Source organism: Quercus suber, unplaced genomic scaffold (genome assembly GCF_002906115.3).
Source record: "Quercus suber isolate HL8 unplaced genomic scaffold, Cork oak 2.0 scaffold_727, whole genome shotgun sequence".
In the NCBI taxonomy this organism is placed as follows: Eukaryota; Viridiplantae; Streptophyta; class Magnoliopsida; order Fagales; family Fagaceae; genus Quercus; species Quercus suber.
In genome coordinates, this window is record NW_027070167.1 from 233,376 (window position 1) to 259,875 (window position 26,500).

At 32.7% G+C, this 26,500-nt stretch overlaps 2 protein-coding genes and 2 long non-coding RNA genes across 5 annotated transcripts; 1 reads left to right on the plus strand and 3 right to left on the minus strand.

Moving 5' to 3' along the window:
* Positions 1 to 4: 4 nt before the first annotated feature.
* Positions 5 to 2,288, minus strand: LOC136064655 (phosphoglycerate mutase-like protein AT74; the record flags this gene model as incomplete). Its single annotated transcript, XM_065766631.1, has 2 exons — positions 1,698 to 2,288; positions 5 to 159 (listed from the first exon to the last, which is right to left on the minus strand). Coding segments are annotated over exons 1-2 (627 nt in total), but the record flags the coding sequence as incomplete, so codon positions are not given.
* Positions 2,289 to 6,836: 4,548 nt separating this feature from the next.
* Positions 6,837 to 7,998, minus strand: LOC136064658 (uncharacterized). Its single transcript, XR_010626251.1, has 2 exons — positions 7,911 to 7,998; positions 6,837 to 7,442 (listed from the first exon to the last, which is right to left on the minus strand). It is a non-coding gene; the product is annotated as an uncharacterized LOC136064658 (long non-coding RNA).
* Positions 7,999 to 9,849: 1,851 nt separating this feature from the next.
* LOC112020072 (uncharacterized) lies at positions 9,850 to 12,478 on the plus strand. The gene is made up of 3 exons (XR_002883758.2): positions 9,850 to 10,470; positions 11,512 to 11,613; positions 11,721 to 12,478. It is a non-coding gene; the product is annotated as an uncharacterized LOC112020072 (long non-coding RNA).
* A 744-nt stretch (positions 12,479 to 13,222) lies between these two features.
* LOC112020071 (phosphoglycerate mutase-like protein AT74) lies at positions 13,223 to 26,441 on the minus strand. 2 transcript variants are annotated; one of them, XM_024052635.2, is made up of 2 exons: positions 25,854 to 26,441; positions 13,223 to 13,830 (listed from the first exon to the last, which is right to left on the minus strand). In XM_024052635.2, exons 1-2 carry the CDS (start codon positions 26,305 to 26,307, stop codon positions 13,400 to 13,402), a joined length of 885 nt encoding a protein of 294 aa, XP_023908403.2. In that variant the 5' UTR covers positions 26,308 to 26,441; the 3' UTR covers positions 13,223 to 13,399. The 2 variants fall into 2 exon arrangements, with proteins under 2 accessions (XP_023908403.2, XP_023908402.1); XM_024052634.2 differs by lacking the exon at positions 25,854 to 26,441 and adding an exon at positions 16,946 to 17,593.
* Between the last annotated feature and the right edge of the window lie 59 nt (positions 26,442 to 26,500).

Genomic DNA, 26,500 nt, shown 5'->3' on the forward strand with positions numbered 1-26,500 from the left:
TTTTAAGGCGCTCAAATTGCTCAACAGTCCACTTGAACCACTTCATGAGGAAGACCTGTGAGGTTAGCCCATGTGAGACGATTATAAGAGTCAAGTCATGGGAAGGGTCATGGTGAAGCCTGTTCATGTCTATGTCCCTCCACAGTGATTCAAGAAAACCTGTAAGATTCAAATTCCCACTTCAATTCCACATTTCAATGGCACAAAATTTGAAAATAATTCCTCCTTTCAGGAATATACTTCCAACTAACTGACAGGGCTCAACAACCACCCCCACCCCCCTATATACCACCCAATACAAATTCTTGTATTGCAATTTACTGCATAGGACATGAATGGCATTTCCATTTTACTGGAATAATAATTCAAAACAAGAAAATCCCTCAAAGAACATTCCCTAAAGTATTTCAAGTTAGGTCGGTTTTCTTTTTTTCTTTTTCTTTTTTTGAGAAAAAGGTCGGATTTTGTAGCAGCTACTTTGCTCACTTGGGTAGCATCAAATTCAGGCCAGTTAAAGCTACGTCTAATTGTCTAGTACCAATAGTACATGTGCACAAGCAAACAGTAATTCCAACATGAGAAATTGAATACTGCACTTGCAATGTAATTTCATATAACTATTATAGTTCGGAGAACCTAATAATTAACCAGCCAAACTCTGATTCAAAGTTTGAGGGAAAGTCTCTGGCAGTCTATAAAGAAGTTCTTAATTGTGTGTTTCTGTAGCTAGAACTTATTCAAATAAAAATTTAGATTGGATAATTTGGTAGAAGGCTTAATATTTAACCGTATACCGGCCAATCTTTTTTGTTTTATTAACATTTTATAGTACTTCTTGTCCACCATTTTGGACTCATAGATCAGTCCATTGTATTGAAGTTGTGATGGGCATACTTTGTAGTTTGATCCTTGGCATTTTCAAAAACAAAGCGCGCACACATTACAGAAATGAATGAAAACAAGGATAGCAATATGAACAAGTGTTAAGCAGGTTTGGGAGGAAACTTCAAATGGTTTTTTCACGGTTAGAAGTGCTTATAAGGTGGCTTTGGATTTTGAGACTAACAGGGAGATGGGCTTTAGTTCTGATGAGAGTTGTATGCGTCTGTTTTGGAAGAGAATATGGAAAATCCAAATCCCTCATAAGATTATGCACTTTGCCAACAAAAGATAATCTTGTACGTAGACCTGTATTGGTAAATAAATAGCACTTGTGAGGAATGTGGAGGTTCTTCAACTCTCTTCTCTCTTTTGTCAGCCGTTCCTTTCCGGAACTTTTTTGGTTTCTTATGATATATTCTAATGGATGCACAGTGGGAGATGGAAGACACGGGTTTAGCTGTTACCATTGTCATGGACTAATAGAAATGAGGTTCGCCATGGGAAACCGAGGAAGGCTGGCCCGTCTTTGATTCAATGGTGTAAGCATTATAAGGCTTCTCCACATCTGGATGTGAATTGGTTCCCTCCAATGGAACCTCTATATAAGATCAATGTGGATGCTGCGGTTAGGTTTATTGCTGGGTTGAGCAAAAAAAGATTCATGCACCTTTAGCTGAATGCCATGAGTTACGTAATGTTAGTTTTTCTCATGTTCGCGTGCTCGTTCGTTAGCAAAACATGCGTCTTTCTATAAAATAAAATAAATAAATAAAAGCGTATACACAAAACAAAAGAAAACAGAAGAGAAGACGTACTAGAAACGCGGTCGAAGACGTCAGCAGCGGACTCGCCTTCAGGGAAACGATAGAAGAAACGACCGAACCTCTGGCGTGTTCGTTTGATCGCTCTCATCCTCTCTTCCACCTGGAAGTTCCCGAAGTCTTGCTCTCGGATCCGACACTCTTCTCGGACCCCTATGATCCGTTTCTTCGTGAAGCTCCGACCCAGTTCTCTCAGCGTCGATTGGGCGCGGGCGTATGGGGACACGTAGAAGTGCACGCGCCACGAGTCCGTGTAGGAGGCTGTGGAGATGAGGTGGCGGAGTCGGGACCCCGCGTCTTGGGCCTGGGCCAGGCCCACGTCGGTGAGCGGGATTTGGTGGTCCGGGATGGTGGTGTAGGCTGAATAGTCCAAATTGCCCCTCGACTCACCGTGTCGCATTATGATTATGCGCTTTGGGAGCACTGACAATGTTGAATGGTTTGCCAGGTTTGGTTTTGGATGCATTTTTTTTTTTTTTTTTGAAGTGCATCCAAAATCCAAGTGTGAGAAAAATGTGGTAATTGGGTTTTGGAGGATTTTTGTTTCTTAGAAGTGTGATTCTCTCAATTTAGGTTCGAGCTTGTGTCCAGTGATCAATGCCACTAGACACGTTGTAATGCGGACACATGTTCAAGATTGGACACGTATCTGTATCCTAATAGGTCCATTAGCCGGACCCCTCAATTTATATATAGGTTTTCTAATTTGCTTTTAATCTTTAACACTACCCTATCAAAAAAAAAAAAAAAAATGTTCACCGCTATAACAGCTTTTTAATTGAGTAATTCCAGTTCTTATCCAAAAAAAAAATTTTTGAATAATTTTAGTAATACAATAAATTGCTAAAATTTTTGTTACAAGTATTTTACATTGTACGTTGTTATTAATTGCTAATTACTTTCATATAAACTTATTACATTTTCTTCATCATTTGCTGTTTACGCTACAAACAATTTTGATAAAAGTTGTGATTAATTTAAATTGCAATTTTAGAATTTTTGTTTTTCAAAACTTGATGATGAAGCTAGTTGTGTTAATTACTTTGTGGAAGTTGTGAGGTCAGATATATGGATAGATTTCTGTAACTTCTCTTCTCTCGGATGGTTATTGTTGCCTGAAAATTTTTGGTCATCGAAGATCTGTCTACTGTGTAAACTACCTAGTCAGACATGTACCGCCTAGTCAATAAATTTGCACATTATCAATAATCACAATATGCTCTATCGACACTTGTGACAAATATTAAGAAATTTATTATGTTTTTAAACTTATTGTTTTTCTAATAGTGTAAATCAAGAGTAATATGTGGAGAAGAGTATGTCAATAGTATGCTCGTACAAAGGTTATGTGAAAAATTATTTTAGCCCAATCACAATCGTCACCCATGTTATAAATAATGTGAAAAATCTAACCTAACTTGTTCTTTTTTTTATTAGGAGAATTGTTGTTACAAAAAAATAAAAAACAAAAATTCAACTTCCTCATTTTATTCAAAATTGATCTTGATAGATTTTTTTTTTTTTTTTGGGTTTGGTGAGGGGGCGAGAGACATCTATCCTAAAAATATTGAAAAATTCTACGTTCACAATATTTTTATAACATTTTTCACAACAAATCACATGTGATTAGTTATTATTAGTTCAAATTTAAATTTACTACTAAAATTACTTTTTTGCCCTAACAATAACAACTTGTCATCTATGATTTATTGTGAAAATGTTGTGGATATAGCATTTCTCAAAAATATTACTTCTCTTTTTTTGTGACTTTTTTTAAAATATGAAATATTACTTCTCTTTTGGTTTATAAATAAGTGTCATTTAAATCTTTCATGTTAGCTATCTTTCTCTTTATTTATCTTTTCTTTTCTATTCAGTGATTTTTTTTTTTTTTTTTTTGGGTAGAAATTCTATTGAATGTTTTACTATTGTGTTAAGATGGGGGCTGTTTTGTAGATTTCTTAGCCTAGTATTAAAAAAAAAAAAAAGTGATATAAGGGTGGCCCATGTTCAATTCTTCTAAGATTTTTTATATAAGACCTAAATGACCCAAAAAAAGTGTGACATTTTTCTTAAATAAACAAAAAGTTTCTCCAAGCGAATGCTTCTTTGATGGCTACGATGATATGATATGAGCACTCTGGCCTTATCCATTGCCCCGAATTTAACAAGTAATAGTATTGTTGGCTTGAATGGTAGTACTTTTTTGGCAGGAGACTAGACTAATATGTTCTATTTCTCAAGTTTCTTTTATAGATCAAGTTAACGGATTTTTAGTGTAGTTATTAATTAATTATATTATGAAAGTTTTGACATTATTTTTATGAAAAATATAAAATATTGTCAACACTATTAATTACTTTATCATTTTTTATAAAAATATTTTTAAAATAGTTTCTAATTCAATGTCCTTAAGGCATTCATTAACATTTTTTTTTTTAATTTCTTTTTTAAGCATCATATTCAAAGCAACGTGAACGCATATGTACGCGTGAAAGAGTTTCCAACATCTCAAGCAGGAAAACAGATTAAAAAAAAAAAAAAAAAAAACCTTCAAAATTCTAAGAAAAGTTAAAAGATTCCATGCCCATTGAGAAAAGAAATCTTCCTTGCTTTTGTCAAACTAATTTTGTACGTACCTTTGATGTGTTACGTACACTTCTCTTTTATGTAAGGATGGGTCCTAAGAAAAACTTCAGAAAAATATTTTGTACACCTGATGTATTATACTTTTCTCTCACAAATAAGAATGTAACAGCAAAATATAATATAAGAATAATTTTACAAAATTTAGGTTTTTTTTTTTTTTTGGCTCTCTTCAACAAGGTCCATTTTTTCTGGTTAAAGATGTTGAACTAACTTGCTGAGGTCAAAGCCTTCCATATTTCTTGGCTAGTAGATATAATTAGATACGAATGTCTAATTTTATTAGAGCCTTCTGGCATGAGACGTCATCATGATAATATTTTTTGGTTTAATTTATCTTAGATCTTTGAATTTCATAATCAATGATTTAATTACTCACTTAAATTTTAATTTCTTTGCTTAACATATAAACTTCAATTAAGTCAATGCCATAAACGACATAGACATAGTAATAAAACATTTAACAAATCTATATACCCCAGAGGGTACAACTGAACTAGATTCCACATGCAATTGAGAGAGAATGTGCTTGTGTTGGAGGAAGGTGGAGGAATGTGAAGTCAATAGATGATGGTATAGTTAAACAGCTTTTAATTTTGAGTGAAACTTTTTTTTATTTAGTAATTCAATGGGGAGAGGGATTTGAATTCTAAATGTCTAATTTAGAAATACTAGAAGATGTCAACTAGTTAAGTTACAAGGTTTTTGACAATATAATACTATTTTTGCAATATTATTCAATATAAATATGTAATTGAATTTAATTAAAAACCAAATTTATAATATCTAAATAGTTGTATCTAAATTTTTCCATTTAATTTTTATTATAAANTTTTTTGACAATATAATACTATTTTTGCAATATTATTCAATATAAATATGTAATTGAATTTAATTAAAAACCAAATTTATAATATCTAAATAGTTGTATCTAAATTTTTCCATTTAATTTTTATTTAAAAGATAATAACTATATAACTCAATTTTGCCCTTTTAAGTTTTATTTGAAAGCCAATAACCTTATAACTTGATTGCATAGCCTGTTCAACTGAGACATCCAAGGCTCATATCTCTCTTCCCTACTAATTTTTTTTTTAGAAGAAAAAAAATTATTACTTAAAGTTGGGGGACTTTTATAGTCTTTAATTTAAGTTACTATTTATGTGTATCCAAAAGCTAGTTTTGGATTTTTTTTTTTTTTAATCGATTTTGTTTCTTACATGCTCAATACAAAAATAATAAAACTTAATTAATTATGATATATGTTCACACAATATCTATACCATGGGCCATGGCATACACACTATGTGGGATCTTTGGTTCAATTCAACCAAGAAGGATTTTCCTTTTCTTTATTTTATTTTTGCATATAAGTTGAAAATTCAAATGCATAAACAAAATAAAAAAGAATAAGTTAAGAGTCTTATCGCTCAACTAGTTAACATCTCCTTGTGTTTCTAACGGAATAATCCAAAGTTTAAATCGCCCTTCCCCTTGTAACTATAGAATTGGGACAAAATCAAACCATTTACAACCCTATTAGGAAAAGTCCAATGCCTAATAACAGATTCATTAAACTAGTCACAAAGGCCCATCTTGCTAGCCCCTTTTTTATGGGATACAAAAACAATTTTTTATCTCGTAATTACTTAATTTATGTGCAATCTCGTCCCTTTCAACTCTTCTTAAAATAATGGATAAAAAAAAAAAAAATCCCCATCTGCACAGTACACAACGCGTTAAAAATCTAATCTCTCTCCTTCACTATCAATGATGGCAAAGAATGTTAGAACTTGGAAGTACCTTTAAACTCATCTTTCTAAATCTTTGTAAAGAAGTTTTGTTTTGTCTTTATATGTGTAGAAGCCAACTAGCACCTGCTCTTCTTCTTTTATGTATGTGTCATGTATATAAAGCTTACACGAACTATTATTGCTTCTTTCTTTGCTTTTTGTGATTTTTATTATAATAAAAAAAAAATAGTTTGGTTATATGAATATAACCAGTACTACGACTTAAATAATGCTCCCAAGTGTAGGGTTATCGCAAAGTAATAACTTGGTAAGTTCGAGTTCGAATCCACAGGAAAAATGGAATTGATTAGCAAACCACAAGAGAATAAAACTAAAATAATAAAGTTTAATTGAAGAGATTTTTTATGGTTTAGTAAAGTTAATTTAAATTAAGAGAAAATAACAATATATTAAGGCGTTAAGGTTTAGGGATCGATACACAACACATCTATTGGTAGTCTTAATAATATTTATTTTATAACTCAACTAAAATTCATATGAAGGATGATCTTAGTTAGATGATTTAACAATAAAAACTCAAGAAGTAATTGTCTAAGGTAGTTTAATGTAGTTGATTGATTTTAGGCAAAACAAAACTAGTGAATTAGTTCGCAGAGAATACTAAACATTTAACGTGCCCGGAGTCTACGATAAATCAAAGGATTATACAAAACCAAACACTTTTCTAGGTAAGTAAAACAATTAAAAACATAAAAACATAATCATTAAAACCAATAAATAATTGTTAAGAACATACCAATAAACGGTTGGGTTTCACCTCTTGCCTTAACAAGGGTTCTAGCAAGTCATAACACAAATAAAACTCTAAAAATTGTAAAGAAACTTTAAGAAAACCTTTCTACAACAGCTCTCCTATGAATTTTGCCCTAAAGAGCCTTTAAATAGGTTAAGGAATCCTATTACAAGTTGAATTCCCGTTTGGAGAAAATCCCAAGTTTTTAAGCTTCACTTAACCGACGTTTTTGGCCCATTTAAATTCAGAATTAGGAATTTTGATAAACTACAAAGTTGTAGCTCTTTAAGTTAGCTTTCCAGACAACTTGAATCATCTCAATTGGACATCTGAGCTGAAAGTTATGCTCCAAATACTAACTGGTACGCAGGCTGGAATCCTAATCCAAATTGGACTTGGATTTGATGCAAATTTCCTTTGATTCCTTGCTCCAATTAGACTTGAATTTAATTGGGTTGGCCTTCTTTGATTTCATCATGGCCTTTGTAAAATTAAAGTCCGTTAGCTTTCTTCTTTGCACAAATCCAGTTATTTAATTTCATTATCCTACAAAAGACAAATTCACGCATTAAAATTCAATTAAGCACAAAATTGATTATTTAGCATTATTCCAAAATCAACTATAAAATGCATGAATTAACTCAAAATAATTATGATAATACTTTCTAATAATGATATAAATATGTAAAATTAAGCTACTATCAGCCAAACTTAGGTATAATACTTATATGTTATTCCTTAAATTCCCATTTTAAAATGCCATGTGGACTCATGAAATGAAAATGTATTTTTTAATTAAATAGCCATATAGTTGAATCTTAAAAATGAATATAAAAAATAGCACTTAAGATACTATACTTAAGTTTTGTCTATATGAATAATAGTGACCTAGGCTCCTAGCCCAATTTTTGTCAAGATTGCAAATGATACAAGAAATTAGTTGCAAACTCCAAGCATCAAGAAAAATTTAAGATTTTTCAAAAAAAAATAAAAATTTATGAAGTTCTTTGAGACCTTAAGGCTTGATTCTAGCAAAACTTCTGTACTTCTTGATGATGCTTGTGATGTGGATATCTTCCTTGATGCCTTGGTGTGTGTGTCTTGGTGTAGAAACAAATACCTTAGGAAGGCTTCCATTTATAGGAGTTTGGAGGTGGTTGAGTGAGATGTGGCAAAATCTAATTAGTGACACATGTCACAATCTGAATGGAGCTTTAAGACTTTTTTCTCCAAGACATGAGGCATCATTTGATTGGCCGAAATGTCTTAATTTTCAAGATGACACGTGTCAGCATTCAATTGAATTACTTATGTCACTACTAACATGTGTCAATGTGTGATTGGCTCTTGCTTGCTTTTTAATTTTTTGTTTCAAACTTTCAATGACACTTGACAAATTTTTGTTGGTCTTTGAATAGTGACAATAGAACCCAATACTAGCACGTGGCACTTTGTAATTAGTTGTACTTTTTGAACTTGGTAATATGATGTGTTTGCTTGTAATAGGTTGAAATTTTTTCCTTTTTTACATTTGACCTTATTCTTACTTCCTCGTGCTAATGAAATGTGATTGAGTACTTGCTAATTGGTAAGCACGTGCTTCTCAGACATTCTTGTTCAAGCTAAGCCCAAAAAAGATTAGAAATTAGCCACCAAAATTAATGATTAGAGATGGCTACTCAAATGTTAAATTCTAAATGGATGAATATTATCTCGGAGTGAGGACAATAGAGTTATTATTTCATAATTCAAAGTTTTTTTTTTTTAATGGAAGAAACAAAAGGACTCGTTAGTCACTGTGCACCACTTAAACCACTGCATTGCATTATGTTGTGGAATCACTTGGGCACTAGGGCTTGCCATTACTCGAACCCATAACTTCAGACTTGCAAATGTTATAAGTCACAAGGACTTCTTATTACTAGGCTACCTCCCTGGGTGAGTCAAATTTATACATTCTTCCACACATATACACAATATAACATACTAAATTATTTTATTAAAAAAAACATATGGGAATTTAATGATTAGTAATTTATGTAAACAAAAAGGACCAAAGGTGTGCATGGATTGGGTTTTATTGGCAATTAAAACAACATCATTTGTAAAAGTTCATTATTTTTTAATATATAAAATACAATTATATATGCTATTTATAAGGCTCAATGTGATGTGATTTTGATTGATTTTGAAATGCCAAACCTACATGCCACACCAACCACCGTTGATTCCCCTCTTTCATACCAATCACCTTGGTCGATCTTATTGATGACCACTTCCGGATAAGATTGTAAATGAGTTAAGCTAAGGATTAAAAGTTTAGGATTATTTCTTTAATTTTATTTCAAACATAAGTCAAACTCAAGTTCAAGCTCATCAAAAAACTATATTACATGTTTAAACTTGGTTTATTTCCTTGTTAACAAGCTCAACCTTTTTTTGCTGGGGTATGTTTCCTGAATAAAAGGCAAATGAATTGTCACCAACGTATTTAAAAATTATTACCAGAGTTGTACCATTGGCTTGAAAGGGTCCCACCAAATCAATGTAATAATGTAGAATTGTTTAAAGTATATACTTAACTATTGTTAAACACAGTTTGTTATACACCGCCATGCAGAGGACAACCAATTTAGGTTATAATTGTAAAATCACAATTTTTATTTGATAAAAACACAATTTCAAGGGTGTGTTCGTACAGTATGGGTCCGTTTGGATAGCACTTATTGTTGCTGAAAGTTGATAAAAACTGATTGTTGCTGAAAACACTGTAGCAAAATAATTTTTAAATGTGTGAATAGTGTTGTGGGACCCACTTTTAATATTAAATATTATGTGAACACTGCGTGAACAGTGCACGCACAGTATACGCACAGTAACTTTTGTCCCCCAAAGTCAACCATTGCGGCAGGAAAAAAAAAAAAAAAAAAAAAAGGAGAAAACGTGAAACCAAAACGCGCCGCAGCTTTAAGCTGTATCCAAACCCAGGCTATATAACTATCACCCTTATACTTAGGCATGACAACGAGGTGAAGCGAGATCGGATAAGGGTGTCTCATCTTCTATCCAGCTCAAATTCAACCCCAAAAAGCTCCAATCTGATTCCCACTTAAATCAACCATATGCTCCTTCTAACTTCTTTCACAAGGCAAGCCCCAATTTAATTCTAATTTCTGGGTTATGTTCCCAAATTGGTGTAAAAGAAAAGGATTTTATTGGTTCTTGATATGGATATTGTTGTTAATTGTAACTCAACGAACCCATTTGCCATTTTATGTGTTATTGCCTTTTATTAACAAACCAGGAAGAACCTCAAGCAAAATAATGAAGAAACCAGTAAAATTGAGGTTAATATGGAAAAGGTCATTATCATAAGCTGTTTGGGCCTAATTTGGTTCTTCCTCAAATGGGTTTTGTTTATTTTGATCATAGACTCAATGAAAAGTGATGAATTTGTAGTATTATCATAGATGGAGATGATGCAATTCAAATGATTCTGAAATCTTATTGTTGAAAGAGGTTGTAATGGGAAGGTTCCTCAGTGAATTCGTACTGCCTATGCTGCTGTTGACAGGTATTCAATGTTTTTAGTCTAACAAGAATTATTTTTTGTGATTTACAATATGCTGATTTGTAATTTTTTAGGAAGTTCAATATGGATTGCTTTAGGAATTACTCAGCTAAATGTACTTTCAATCTAGGAAGGAAGTGTCATGTTAAGATTGTTTGAAGTGTATGAACTTGGTAGTTTTTTAAACTAAGAGCATCTCCAATAGCGCAGCTAAAGGTAAAATATTCTCCATAATAGAGAATGAGACAAAAAAAGCCACTCTAATAGATTCTTTATACCCAAAAAAATTTTCGGCTCATGAACTGTAGCTCATCAAGTCTAATGGGCTACTGTTCATTCTTCAAATGTTTTTTTTAATTATAATAATCAGGTGTTGAATAAAAAAATGTTGAAAGATGTGTAGTTGTTAAAAAAAGAATAAATAATGAATGAAAAAATAATATTTAAATAAGATAGAGAATAAGATAAAGAATCTGTTGGAAAGTGTATTTGAAAAAATTGGTAGATAAGATAAAAGTTACTGTTCATTCTTCAAATAGTACAAAAATTTGATGAATTTGCTAGTGATACTTTAATAATGCTAGTATATGTGAAAGCATATATGTGTTTCAATGAAATGTTATACTTGAGTAGGTAAATGGGTCGAATTAGAAGCTTGTTTGGGTTTCTCAGTCAATGCTGCATTCCATTTAGTTGAGCTCAATAGAAAAGAAAACAAAGGGAGCACTGGGTTTAATGCCTCTAGAGCCGTATTCATAAAAAGGATATACGGAGAGAACTTTGAGGTAGATTGGTTAAACATTTGGGCTGGTGAAGCATCTATGATTTAAATTGCATCAATCCTAGGATCACTTGAATTCAATGAAGTAGAATTTCTCTCATTAGGTCTGGGTGATGGGTCACACTTGACTAGAATTGAGTATTGATTTCCCTTTTACAATATATGTATGAATTGGATGTTGAATTTGGACTATTTTCTCGCTTTGCTGCATTGAAGGTTCTCATCTCAGGGTTTTATGCTGCTTATTGTTGCACTCTGTACAGCTAGTCACACGAATCAGTCACCCATCTTGGATCTCTTTTCCATTTCTCATTTGTAGCAGCATTGGACTTGTTGATTGGTCTTTAAAAAGTAGGTCTCTTCGGGTAAGCATTATAGTTTACATCAAATGTCGATCTTTCTACTAGTCATTCTACTTAGCAGAAAATGCCAATCTTTTTACTGATTTAAATTTTTCCATACTGGAATGAAGGTGGTGGAGGCATCTTTTGTTGTATGCAGGCTTGAACATCATCCTTCTTTATGTATATCAACTTCCCATTGAGTTTTCTGAGATCTTTCTTTGGGTTGCTGAATTCACTGGGCTCTTTAAAATATCTGCAAAATCAGAGTGGTCGGAAGTTTGTTCTGGTCTTTCCCTCCTACATTTCTATGTCATGGTGAGCTTAGTTTTATTATTACATCTATAAACTAGGTTATGTTTTGTTTGGGGCCATTGTCTGGTATGATGGTATAGTCTTGGTTGTCAAGTGGGGATGCATCATACATGAGTTTAGAGTGGCCACTTCTTGCAAAAGTTCCAAAGCTAATAGCCTTTCTAGGTTTCGGCTGGACCATCACAAGGTAATGACCTTATCAAATGAAACAATTGTGTTCTCATGTTGCAGTTTGTTCCTTATTAGGGTTCTATGCAAATGTGTCAAATTTGTTCTGAATTCCCTAAAAAAAAATGACCACTCTTTCCAGGTTATAACTAGCATATAATTTATCTTGAGAAAAATTAGAATACCATGTTCAATTTTGTGGTCTTATTAAAGTTTTCTTCAATCTAAATCTTGTGATTATAATCTTATGAGTCTGTCAATTGGCCCTCAATTTTTTTTTCTTATTTTTGATCTTTTACGAAAGCTTTTATTTTCCAGTATTAAGAAGTAAGAAATTGGATATTTTAAATTACAATTCTCCCAAAAGCTTAAGCTCATGAAAAATTGTAAATTTAATCATTTAAACACATAATTCTAACACCTCTCCTCACTCTTTCTAGCATGACTTGTTGGCAACAACCTTCCAACATGGATAGCTCATTACTTAGCTTGTTTGCATCTAACCAATTGAAGTGTAATTTTCTGTCCAAAAATTTAAAGAAAGTAATGCCAACATAATGCAAACTAGGCCTGTTTGCATCTTTTGTATTTGCTTGTTTCATCATTGATACTATCATTTAAAAGCCTGCATTCCATGTCAAAAAAGGTGTCTAACTTGCAAGTTCTCACCATATCAAAAAATAAATAAATAAAAAAAATACAAAACCAAGTTGTCACCATCTCAAAAAATAGGCATTGTTATTGTAGTTTTGTATTTCATTATTTTAATTTTTTTTTCTCTCACCTCCTGCTCTCATCAGATTCATTTAAACTAAATAAAAAAGTATTATTTAAATAAAGTAAAAAGTAAAATAGATAATCTAATGTAAGTGTTTTTAAAAAGTGGTTGTGTAATATAGGGGAAAAAAAAAAGTTCTTATGTTAAAATAGACATGAATTTTTGTAAGAGCCGATGCAATGCTTTATATTTTTTACATTACCTAGCAGTGTAGGATAAATTTAGCAGATTTTTACACATTCAGAAGCACCAGTTTATTGAAAAAGACACTACAATTGAACTTGAATGGTTGTATGTCAAAATATCCATGGATGTGTCTTTGCTTTTGGTCAATCTGTAACTAGGAAGCCAATATCACAACAATTATTTAGAGTTTTGAACTGATTTTCTTCTTCCCAACTCTCAAATTGATAGAATAAATTTTGATTTTTACACCATGGCTTGACAGCCAAATCAATGTCAATTTTCCGATTCCAATGTTTGAAGAACACTATGCACAAAACACAGTCAAGTAAATCAAAAGAACTTCCAATTCAAGTTCTGGACAACCTATGCACATATACTAGAAGAATCACTTGGGGCTTCGTCGTCACTGTCTTCATTGTCATCTGAGTCATCTAGATGGTCAAAGAAAGCATTAAGATACCAGGGACAATTTCCATTCCATTCACCCCTGTGGGCATTGGCTCGCCATTTTTGGTCAGCTATCATATCTTTGTCAAGTCCCCATTCTTGCATTTCCTCCTCTGTGTGATGGATTGCTAAGCTGTATTCTCCACCATTTCCTAATTCTATCACTCGGAATTCACAGTTCCCAAGATTGTTTAGGTGCTCAAATTGCTCAACCGTCCACTTGAACCACTTCATGAGGAAGACCCGTGCGGTTAGCCCATGTGAGACGATTATAAAATTCAAGTCGTGGGAAGGGTCATGGTGAAGCCTTTTCATGTCTATGTCCCTCCACAGTGATTCAAGAAAACCTGTAAGATTCAAATTCCCTCTTCAATTCTGCATTTCAATGACACAAAATTTTGAAAATAATTCCTCCATTCAAGAATATATACTTCCAACTAACCACCCAATATACCACACAATGCAAATTCTTGTATTGCAATTTACTGCATACGACATGAATGGCATTTCTATTTTACTGGAATAATAATCCAAAACATGAAAATCCCCCACAGAACATCCCACTAAAGGATTTCAAGTTAGGTTGGATTTTGTGGCTGCTACTTTGCTCACTTCGAAAGCATCGAATTCAGGCCAGCTAGAGCAATGTCTAATTGTCTAGTACCAATAGCACATGTGCACAAGCAAACAGTAATTCCAACATAAGAAATTGAATACTGCACTTGCAATGTAATTTCATATAATTATTATAGTTCAGAGACCCTAATTCTCCAATGGAACTAAAAGTGCTATACAGTATGCATAGTAAGTTAGCAACATTCTTTTTTTCTTTTCTTTTTTTCTTTTTTTTGATGACATAGGAGAACTTCGCTCAGATTAGTTGCACGTCACAGGGCATACTGTACAACAATCCTTACTGTTAATCAAACTCTTACGGGCAACTGACCCCACCCGCCAGAACCAGTTACCAGGTAATCTAGGGGCTTTTCATCCCTGACAAGCTAAGCAGTTTATCCCCATGCCTAGTAAGTTAGCAACATTGTTTCCTTCAAAGTTTTCAAACAACGCATCATCGATTTTTCCTTCTTTTTTAATTTTTGGGAACTTATTCAATTATGCAGATTCTAGATATTTGGAAATGATAGCATATTGATACTTCTTAAATTTTTAAGAGGATAAATTTTATCTAAGAAACTAAGTATGCAATGGGAAATTGGAAAATATTATTCTATTCTTAATTCTCAAAGCAAAGCCACGCAGAGGCATTGGGTGCTTATATTTTTAAGCAAAAGGCATTTGCACTACTCTGTTATAAGATCATTCAACTTTTTCATACAATTTTTTTGCAACATTTTCTATTGCATATTTGAAAGCTACATCCTCCAAATAAGAAAATCACTGCAGTGCAAGACATGTCAAGTATCCAGGCACACAACTTGTAACCGCTTAAGTGAACTATGGCTACATGCAAGTAATGTGAATTTTGCTGATGTGACTGAAAGTGGATGGCTTATACACTGTGTAACCTATGACTATATGCTAACAGAATGGGAAACATATTTTCTGCATGTGGAACCATAGGATACAGAACAGCAACATGCATAAGCAACCATGACTCCGAAAATCAGTAATTTTTTTTAATAACGTAGGGAATGAGTCTGCAAATCATATTTCAGCTTGATTAAATTAGAAAAATATTAAAATGTGATTATTGTTTGAATAACAACAATAATAAAAGACGGAGCACAAATGCTTGGTTGGTTTTTCCTCTACCTCTGGCCAGCACTCAGAAAAGACATTAACCAAAAAATTCATGCATTCTTGGTTCTGTGCAAGCTAACTTTCACCAAGAGCTGAGAGCAGCCGGCCAAACAAGGTTGACTCAATTTGTTATCTAATCAGGCGACGGCTGTGGTAAACTCATCTTCCAAGTAAGAATTGCCTAATGCAGAAGTGCTTAAACTGGTCCATTTATGGCATACTTAGGTCCTATATTATTCACACTAACCAAAATTAACAAGTCAAACTCTGATTCAAAGTTTGTGGTCAAGTCTCTGGCAGTCTATAAAGAAGTTCTTAATTTTGTGTTTATGCAGCTAGAACTTATTCAAATAAAAATTTAGATTGGATAATTTGGTAAAGGTTTAATATTTAACCGTATACTGGCATATCTTTTTTGTTTTATTAACATTTTATAGTAATTCTTGTCGACCATTTTGGACTCATAGATCAGTCCATTGGACTCATATATTTAAAAGGCTTCTTCAATTTGCAACTGTGGAAGTTCCATTCATTTTAGCGCATAGCATTTTAAGCACACCCCAAAAACAAACTAATTCTAATATAAAATAATAATAATAATAATAATATACACACACATATATATACATAATTCCAAAGTCCTTATATCAATAAATGAAAGCAGATGTACTACTTAGCTGGAGGGAGGGATTATCTAGTTAAAAAAAAAAAAATCCTCTACTAGCCAAAATATTACAAGTTGTGATGGGCATACTTCTGAGTTTGATCCTTGGTATTTTCAAAAATAAAACACACACACTATAGAAATGAATGAAAACAAGGATAACAAAAAGAACAAGGGTTAATTAAAATCATGAACCTTAAACTATAAGCGCATTTGTAAGCGTATCCTAATTCGCAATCAACAACCTAGTTCATGTTAATTTGCAGTGTCCTCCTTCATGCCTAAATTAGTCTCAAAATTAAAAATTTAGTGGACAACTATCCTCAATCTCCAAAGAGCATTTGCAATGTATAACCTTAAAATGAGAGAATCTAATTCAATACCTAACTTGAACTAATGTATGATAGGATTTAAACCCACCAAGCCAAGATACCAATAAATTTCTTTTTGGTTAACTTTTTTTTTTTTTTTTAATTTACCAATATAAAAAGAGCGGTGAGAGTTACAAATTGCGAGAGTTACAAATTGCATACAAGATTTCAGATAAAATTGTGAAGTCATATTTGAACAAACTGTGTGTAAGGCAGTGTATAACAAGTTGTGTGTGCAATAATAATTGGATTTTACTAACTTGTGTCCTAAGTGCATACAATAGTATACTATTTTTAAAAAAAAGTTTTATCAAAAGTCAAAAAGCCAAAAACAAATTTTTAACCGTACCCTAAATCCTAATAATTAGCCTAAGTAAAGCAAACCCATAAGTTCCACATTTGCCTCCTACTTACTACTTTTAGCAATACATTATGTACATTTTAAGTGTAATAAATAAATCTAGCCAACTTTCTTAAAGTTAAAAAAAAAAAAAAAAAAAACACAAAGTAAGCAAACCCATAAAAAATAGCAACGAAACAACACATAATTGGGTCATTTTAAGGTGGGCCCAGACAACAAAACAAAACAAAACATGACATGAACACAAGCAATTGAAAAAAAGCGTAGAGAACACACAAAAAACAAAGAAAACAAAAAAGACGTACTAGAAACGCGGTCGAAGACGTCAGCGGCGGACTCGCCTTCGGGGAAACGATAGAAGAAACGACCGAACCTTTCGCGCGTTCGTTTGATCGCTCTCATCCTCTCTTCCACCTGGAAGTTCCCGAAGTCTTGCTCTCGGATCCGACACTCTTCTCGGACCCCTATGATCCGTTTCTTCGGGAAGCTCCGACCCAGCTCCCGGAGCGTCGATCGGGTGCGGGCGTACGGGGACACGTAGAAGTACACGCGCCACGAGTTCGTGGAGGAGGTGGTGGAGATGAGTTGGCGGAGCCGGGCCCCGGCGTCTTGGGCCTGGGCCAGGCCCACGTCGGTGAGCGGCATTTGGTGGTCCGGGGTGGTGCTGTAGGCCGAATTGTCTAAATTGCCCTTGGACTCGCCGTGGCGCATTATGATTATGCGCTTTGGGAGCGCTGACAATTTTGAATGGTTTGGATTTTGATGCATTTTTTTTTTAAACTGCTTTGTGTGGGAATAAACGAAAAATGTGGTATTTGGGTTTTGGAGGATTTTTGTTTCTCTGTTTCTGTTTCTTAAAAGTGTTTCTTCTGTCAATTTATACAGGCTTTCCTTTGCGTCTAAGTCGGCTTTTAATGTTTTCACACTATTATAACAGTTTTTTTTAAAAAAAAACTTAATGATGGAGCAAGTTGTGTTAATTACTGCGTGAGAAGATATAAAGGATAGATCTGTCATGCGTGTGGTCATCAAAAATATCTGTGTGTCTACTGTATAAAGTGTTTTAAAATCAATTACACCTACCGTTTTTTCTTGTCAGACAATTCACCCAGCTGACAAATTTCACACTTCTTTTTACAATGGCTGTTTAATTCAACGCCTGATATAAGCGGAAAGTATTGGTCCAGTTGCACTAAAAGTCTAAAACCGTGTTATGTCATGTCGAGTTAGTACAGTTTTAGAATTATAAATTATTTTATAATTTTTTTTATTATAAATTATTAATATAATGTGTATTTATTAATAAATAAAAAAGTGATGTTAATTCAAATGATAAGTAATAAAAATTAACTACATTAATAATTTATAAAAATATTATAAAATAGTTTATGATTATAACTGTTGACGTTGGGCCCAACGTGTGGCTTGAATTGTCAAGCCCATGTCAACACAATACCTAATACTTGTTATATTAGGAGTCCTAGTGTTGTCGACTTTAATATATATATATATATATATATTAGGTTATGAGATGGTAAAGCAGCCGTGGAATTAGAGAATTCCAATTAACCTAGTGAGCAGCCGCATGAGAGAAAAATAGAGAAAAGAGAGGCAGCCAGCTTCTAATCTTATTGTTTCTGTGAGAGAGTGCTAGGGTGTAATTGGGATTTGGGTTTCTTGAGAGTGTTATTGTGCACTATTGTATCTCCCTATTTTTTATAGTGAAATTTCTCCGTCGTCTCCGTGGAGGTAGGCAGTTTGCCGAACCACGTAAATTCTTGTGTTCTTTGTGCGTGCTTGTTATTTAATTTCCGCTTATTTACTGTTATTGATTGGAGTCCTGGGGTGCTATCTGCACAACAAGTGGTATCAGAACTAAGGTTAGGATTCAATCCTTTGAATACAGTAAAGATGTTAAGCACAAAGTATGATGTAGAGAAGTTTTGTGGTAAGGGAAATTTTTCTCTTTGGCAAAGGCGGATGAAGGATCTCCTAATTCAACAAGGAGTTCATAAGGCCTTGCTTGGGAAGGAGAAGAAACCGGAAACGATGAAGGATGTAGAATGGGTAGAGATGGATGAGAAAGCAGCTAGCGCTATTCGTCTAAACCTAGGTGATGAGGTCATTCACAACATCCTAGAAGCAAAGACCGCAAAGGAGGTTTGGGAAAAACTAGAAGGTCTTTATATGAGAAAGAANTCTAATTGGAAGGTCTATTTCTATGTATCACCCTATCAACGTGCCCTATCCACGTTACGAGAGATCGGGCTGTCATTCTCAAGGAAGGAAATAATTTGTGTAGATGAGGATTGTAGACTTAGGGAACAAGCTTTTGGGAATTTCCAAGATGAGAAAAAGATGAAGGAGCTTAAAATTAAGAAGGAAGAATATGGGCATTTCTTTTATCGGTTCCCGGATGGAGAATCGATTGCTGATCTTTCTGATCGTGTTTCAGGTACTATCTTTTTCCTTTCCCTTTTAAATTTGTTGATTCAATTTTTATTTTTTTTTTGGTTGCTTTTATCAAACGTTTGTATTTTTGATACGTTGTGTTTCTTGCTTTTATATGTTTCCTTGTTTAGGTCATTAATTAGTTTTTGCTACGTTTGAAAATAGTAATTGCTTGTTCATGCATAAAGAACATTATGGAAATTCCTTTATTGTTTCAAGAGTTAGAATAAAATGAATAGCAACCAAAAAAGAAAAAGAAAAAGAAAGAGTTTGAAGGATAAAGTTTTCCTTCAAATCACTTTAGAATAATCTTTTTTAATATCATTAACTAACAAAAAACCAAGAGAAGAGCGTCTATGCTCATACACGGTCCCAGTAGCATCAAGGTTAATCAAAAGAGATACATCAGCAGGGCGAATGAAAAATAACAAGATCTTGAGGCAGCAAAGCGCTTCTTCTAGCAAGGGCGTCGGCACACTTGTTTGCCTCTCTGTAACAATGTTGTATTCTGGTCCTTAGAATCTTTTGCAAACCTTCTATACAGTCTGCAATGATCACATCATTACCCGAAGGTCTATCACTCCTTTTTGTACCAAATTCACCACAAGCTTGGCATCTAATTCAATTATGACATCAATCAACTTTAGTGCAATGCAAAGGTTAATCCCATTCCAGAGTGCCCATAATTCTGCCGCCACACTAGAGGTATGGCCAATGGCTTGGGCATAGCCACTTACCCATTCCCCATGGGAGTTACGGATGATACCTCCTCCACCAGCCCTACCAAGATTACCCAAAGATGACCCATCTATATTCAATTTGGACCAATAGTCTGGGGGGGATGCCATTGCACCTGGATGACAGATAGAGAGCGTTGGAGCTTTTCGTTCAAGCCAAGGAAAGCAAATTCAAAAGCTTTTGGTAAAGTTTCCACCTTTAAAGATTTTTGGGTTGATGAATCTCTAAATATCACTCTGTTGCATATGAGCCAAAGGCACTTTAGAATAATCTTTTCTAACTTATTAGTGACAACTCATAAAATCGATCCACTTGTACTATTTAGAACAAAGTTTTCTTCTAAATCAGGTTGGAGGAATCTCTTCAAAGCTATTACTTAATGAGTCATAAAACCATTTATATGTATTATTTAAACAAATCACAGGACTCATTAAATAGGTCATGTGATTAAAAATACACATGAATGGTTTTATCAATTATCTTATGGCGGTTGGAAGAATTTCCTCCAAACTAGTTTGGAAGTAAACTTGTTTCTATTATTTAAACATGATATATGACTCATTAAATAAGCTATGTTGCTAAAAGTAAATGTAGATGGTTTTATTAGTCATGATGTAGTGGGTGTGAGGAATTTTTACTCAAAACCAGTTAAGGTGATCTTTGTCCTGAAATGAAACTAATAATTGTTTAATTTACTGGGGATCAGATAATTAAGTATGAAATAGATTTTGTGGAAATGATCATTTGGCATTTTGAAAAGCGTTTTCTTTAGGAGTAATTTTAGTACCACTTTCACATGGACTCACTACTTTTTCTCCACTATTTACAATTTTCCATATGAACGATTGTGGCAAAAATTGTGGTTGTAGAATCTTTGTTTCTTTAGTTCTAGGAAACCAAAAGCTTGAGAGCCATTATCAAATTAGTATAATTTCAATTCTGTATAATAGAAGAAAAGTAATTATGTATCTATTAAGGGGGAAAAAAAACTAAGAACTTACTAAGTAACCGTTCAATTGTGTACCTTAGCAAGATTCAAAATCTTTTGTAGTCTATTTTGTCTCGTATGTGTTTGGGTGAAAATAAAATTTATGGATATGTGTGAAAACTTGGAACTAATAGGCTTCTCTGTTGCCTCAATAGGTTAATAATTTAGCCATTTTATATAGATTTCTCATAAAAAAATAATTAAAAAAAAAAAAAAGACAAACAAAACAAAGACAAAACAAAACTTTTTACAAAGATTTAGAAAGGTAAGTTTAAGCATTAAAGGTACTTCCAAGCCCCCAACATTCTTTGCTATCATTTGACAGTGAAGGATAGGTCTTTTGCTTTATTATTTCTTTTGGTTTTATTTTAACGCGTTGTGTACGTTGCAGATGAGATGAGGTTTATTTTGTTTTTATCCATTATTTTAGAACGTGTTAAATGTGACGAGATTGCACCTAAAATTTTAAGTATTACTAGTATTTTGCCCTTGCAAATGCACGGTTTAATAAAAAAAATTATATATAAATTAAAAAAAAATTGATAATATAATTAAATCTAATAACAAATAAAATAATAAAAATATTTTTTAAAATCAAGTTACATGGAAAATATATATTATGTAAGTTTTTTAATTTTTTTTTTTGCAAAAAAAAAAATTATAAAATATTTTAAAAAAATTATGGCAAGTTTTAAATTTCTAAAAGCTCTTAGTAGTAAAATTGTAATTTAATTATATATATATATATATATGAAATATTCTATAGATATTGTTGCAATTTAAGATGCGTTAGACTTCTTTTTTAGTGTAGTATACGGTTGCTACAATTTAAGATGCATTAGACCTTTTGATTTAGTGTAGTATATGTTTCTACAATTTAAAATGCATTAGGCCTCTTTTTTTTAGTGTAGTATACGGTTGCTGCAATTTAAAGTGCATTAGACATTTTGATTTAGCGTAGTCTACGTTGTTGCAATTGAAGATGCATTAGGCCTCTTTGTTTTAGTGTAGTATACGATTGCTGCAATTTAAGATGCATTATACTTTTATTTTTAGTGGAGTAATTAAAAAGAAGAAGAATTAGATTATACTATGTCAACTTTTCCACAATTTAAGATGCATTAGACTTCTTTTTTTTTTTATGTAAATGTTTTCTTTTTAAAATCTAAAAATCTAAAAAAAATTTATGCGATTCGATGCCGCCACTTGCGCAACCACGACATCTAAGCCCAACTTTTATTATATTGTATATGATTTTTGTATCCCATAAAAAAATGGTCTGGTAAAAGATGGACATTTCGTGATAAGTTTAATGAATTTGTTAGGCCTTGGACTTTTGCTAATAGGGTCATCGATGGTTTGGATTGATTATTATTATTATTATTATATATTCAATAGTTACACCTTACAACAAAGTAGATATTATTTGAACCATGAATGTTTTTATTGAAAACATAAAAAAGTTGTGTATTTGCCATGATATAGATGTTTGTGAATATATATATATATATATCATTATTAAGTTTATTAGATTTGTATTGAAAATGGAAGAAAAAAAATCATTATATATATAAAAAAAAAAACAAAAGATAAAGAAAAGGATCCAAAACTAGCTTTTGGATACACATGAATTAGAAACTTAACTTAAAGACCTTAAAAGTTCCCAACTTTAAGTAATAAATTTTTTTTAATATATATATATATATATTATTTATTTATGTAAAATATTTTAGTAAAGAAGGGATATATGAATTTTGGATGTCTTTAGTTAAATAGGCTATGCAATAGTTATAAGGTTATTGGATTTTAAATAAAAATTAAAGAGCAAAATTGAGTTATAAGTTTATTGGCTTTTAAATAAAAATTACTAAATGACAAAATTTAGGTACACTTTGTTAGGTACGGTGAATTTGGTTTCCTAATTAAATTCAATTACATAGTTATATAGACTAATATAGCAAAAATACTATTATATTGCCAATAATCTTATAACTTAACTGGTTGGTATATTCTTTTCCAAAAAAAAAAAAAAACGGTTGGCATCTTCTAGTATTCCCAAAGAGAAATGCTATGTCTGCATCATTTTTACAATACTTTCATAATAAATTTTAAGTAGCAAATTGCTATGGATTATTACTGGTGAGCAAGAAAGTAACTGCAGTGGTAGATTCAAATTAAAATCCTATAACAATCATCTACCTAAGATTTGTTGTAAAAATATTGTAAATAAAGAACTTCTTATTTCCAATTAATACATTTAAAATCCAAATCTCCCTCCAAATTAAAAGGTGTCTAACTACGTCAACACAAGCACATTCTCTCTCAATTGAATATACCATCTAGTTCAATTGTACCCCCCGGGGTAGATAGATTTCTTAAATGTTATATTACTATGTCTATGTCGTTTATCGCATTGACTCAATTGAAGTTTAAGCAAAGAAATTAAAATAACTAAGATTGAATCACTGATTATGAAAGTCAAAGATCCAAGATAAATTAAAATGAAGAATATTATAATGATGACATCTCATGCCAGATGGAGGATTTGGGTGTAATAAGATCGGCCTGCTGAAGGTGACACCTTGGTCACAAGTCACAACCAGCTCAGAGACCTAGGCTCTAATAAATTAGACATTCGGCTCCAACTATATCTACTACCCAGGAATTGCAAAAAAAAAAATTAAAAAACTTACATAATATATATTTTCCATGTAACTTGATTTTAAAAAATATTTTTATTATTTTATTTGTTATTAGATTTAATTATATTATCAATTTTTTTTTAATTTATATATAATTTTTTTTATTAAACCGTGCATTTGCAAGGGCAAAATACTAGTAATACTTAAAATTTTAGGTGCAATCTCGTCACATTTAACACGTTCTAAAATAATGGATAAAAACAAAATAAACCTCATCTCATCTGCAACGTACACAACGCGTTAAAATAAAACCAAAAGAAATAATAAAGCAAAAGACCTATCCTTCACTGTCAAATGATAGCAAAGAATGTTGGGGGCTTGGAAGTACCTTTAATGCTTAAACTTACCTTTCTAAATCTTTGTAAAAAGTTTTGTTTTGTCTTTGTTTTGTTTGTCTTTTTTTTTTTTTTAATTATTTTTTTATGAGAAATCTATATAAAATGGCTAAATTATTAACCTATTGAGGCAACAGAGAAGCCTATTAGTTCCAAGTTTTCACACATATCCATAAATTTTATTTTCACCCAAACACATACGAGACAAAATAGACTACAAAAGATTTTGAATCTTGCTAAGGTACACAATTGAACGGTTACTTAGTAAGTTCTTAGTTTTTTTTCCCCCTTAATAGATACATAATTACTTTTCTTCTATTATACAGAATTGAAATTATACTAATTTGATAATGGCTCTCAAGCTTTTGGTTTCCTAGAACTAAAGAAACAAAGATTCTACAACCACAATTTTTGCCACAATCGTTCATATGGAAAATTGTAAATAGTGGAGAAAAAGTAGTGAGTCCATGTGAAAGTGGTACTAAAATTACTCCTAAAGAAAACGCTTTTCAAAATGCCAAATGATCATTTCCACAAAATCTATTTCATACTTAATTATCTGATCCCCAGTAAATTAAACAATTATTAGTTTCATTTCAGGACAAAGATCACCTTAACTGGTTTTGAGTAAAAATTCCTCACACCCACTACATCATGACTAATAAAACCATCTACATTTACTTTTAGCAACATAGCTTATTTAATGAGTCATATATCATGTTTAAATAATAGAAACAAGTTTACTTCCAAACTAGTTTGGAGGAAATTCTTCCAACCGCCATAAGATAATTGATAAAACCATTCATGTGTATTTTTAATCACATGACCTATTTAATGAGTCCTGTGATTTGTTTAAATAATACATATAAATGGTTTTATGACTCATTAAGTAATAGCTTTGAAGAGATTCCTCCAACCTGATTTAGAAGAAAACTTTGTTCTAAATAGTACAAGTGGATCGATTTTATGAGTTGTCACTAATAAGTTAGAAAAGATTATTCTAAAGTGCCTTTGGCTCATATGCAACAGAGTGATATTTAGAGATTCATCAACCCAAAAATCTTTAAAGGTGGAAACTTTACCAAAAGCTTTTGAATTTGCTTTCCTTGGCTTGAACGAAAAGCTCCAACGCTCTCTATCTGTCATCCAGGTGCAATGGCATCCCCCCCAGACTATTGGTCCAAATTGAATATAGATGGGTCATCTTTGGGTAATCTTGGTAGGGCTGGTGGAGGAGGTATCATCCGTAACTCCCATGGGGAATGGGTAAGTGGCTATGCCCAAGCCATTGGCCATACCTCTAGTGTGGCGGCAGAATTATGGGCACTCTGGAATGGGATTAACCTTTGCATTGCACTAAAGTTGATTGATGTCATAATTGAATTAGATGCCAAGCTTGTGGTGAATTTGGTACAAAAAGGAGTGATAGACCTTCGGGTAATGATGTGATCATTGCAGACTGTATAGAAGGTTTGCAAAAGATTCTAAGGACCAGAATACAACATTGTTACAGAGAGGCAAACAAGTGTGCCGACGCCCTTGCTAGAAGAAGCGCTTTGCTGCCTCAAGATCTTGTTATTTTTCATTCGCCCTGCTGATGTATCTCTTTTGATTAACCTTGATGCTACTGGGACCGTGTATGAGCATAGACGCTCTTCTCTTGGTTTTTTGTTAGTTAATGATATTAAAAAAGATTATTCTAAAGTGATTTGAAGGAAAACTTTATCCTTCAAACTCTTTCTTTTTCTTTTTCTTTTTTGGTTGCTATTCATTTTATTCTAACTCTTGAAACAATAAAGGAATTTCCATAATGTTCTTTATGCATGAACAAGCAATTACTATTTTCAAACGTAGCAAAAACTAATTAATGACCTAAACAAGGAAACATATAAAAGCAAGAAACACAACGTATCAAAAATACAAACGTTTGATAAAAGCAACCAAAAAAAAAATAAAAATTGAATCAACAAATTTAAAAGGGAAAGGAAAAAGATAGTACCTGAAACACGATCAGAAAGATCAGCAATCGATTCTCCATCCGGGAACCGATAAAAGAAATGCCCATATTCTTCCTTCTTAATTTTAAGCTCCTTCATCTTTTTCTCATCTTGAAAATTCCCAAAAGCTTGTTCCCTAAGTCTACAATCCTCATCTACACAAATTATTTCCTTCCTTGAGAATGACAGCCCGATCTCTCGTAACGTGGATAGGGCACGTTGATAGGGTGATACATAGAAATAGACCTTCCAATTAGATGTGGTGTTGTTGCAGGAGATCACATCCCTGATTTGGACCCCAGCACTCCAGGCTTGGGCCAGGCCTTTTTCAGTTAAAGGGATTTTGTTATCTGGGATGGTGGTGTAGGTTTTTGCATCTAAATTGCCTTGGGACTCACCATGGCGCAACAAGATTATTCTCTTTGGTAAGATAGGAGGATTGTTGTGTGCCTGCATTTTTTTTTCTCCTTTGAAATCTCTCTTGCTATCAAAACGTTTGTAGCTATAAGCTACATCAAAATTTATGTAAATAGGCTATAGCATTTTGGTGTTTGAGGACTCTCTATGTGAAGCTAGTGTAATTGCAATGAGTTTTTTATTACCTCCAATTTATAGGCTTCTTCTCTTTGGCCCAAAAAAGAAGTTTTAT

What these genes read in the sequence shown, in the direction of transcription:
- LOC112020071 (XM_024052634.2), bottom strand. Translation starts at nt 17,408, where the DNA reads ATGCATCAAAATCCAAACCATTCAAAATTGTCAGCGCTCCCAAAGCGC. An exon ending in CGTCTTCGACCGCGTTTCTA is followed by an intron (nt 13,831 to 16,945) that starts GTACGTCTTTTT and finishes TGAATCTTACAG; the next exon opens with GTTTTCTTGAATCACTGTGG.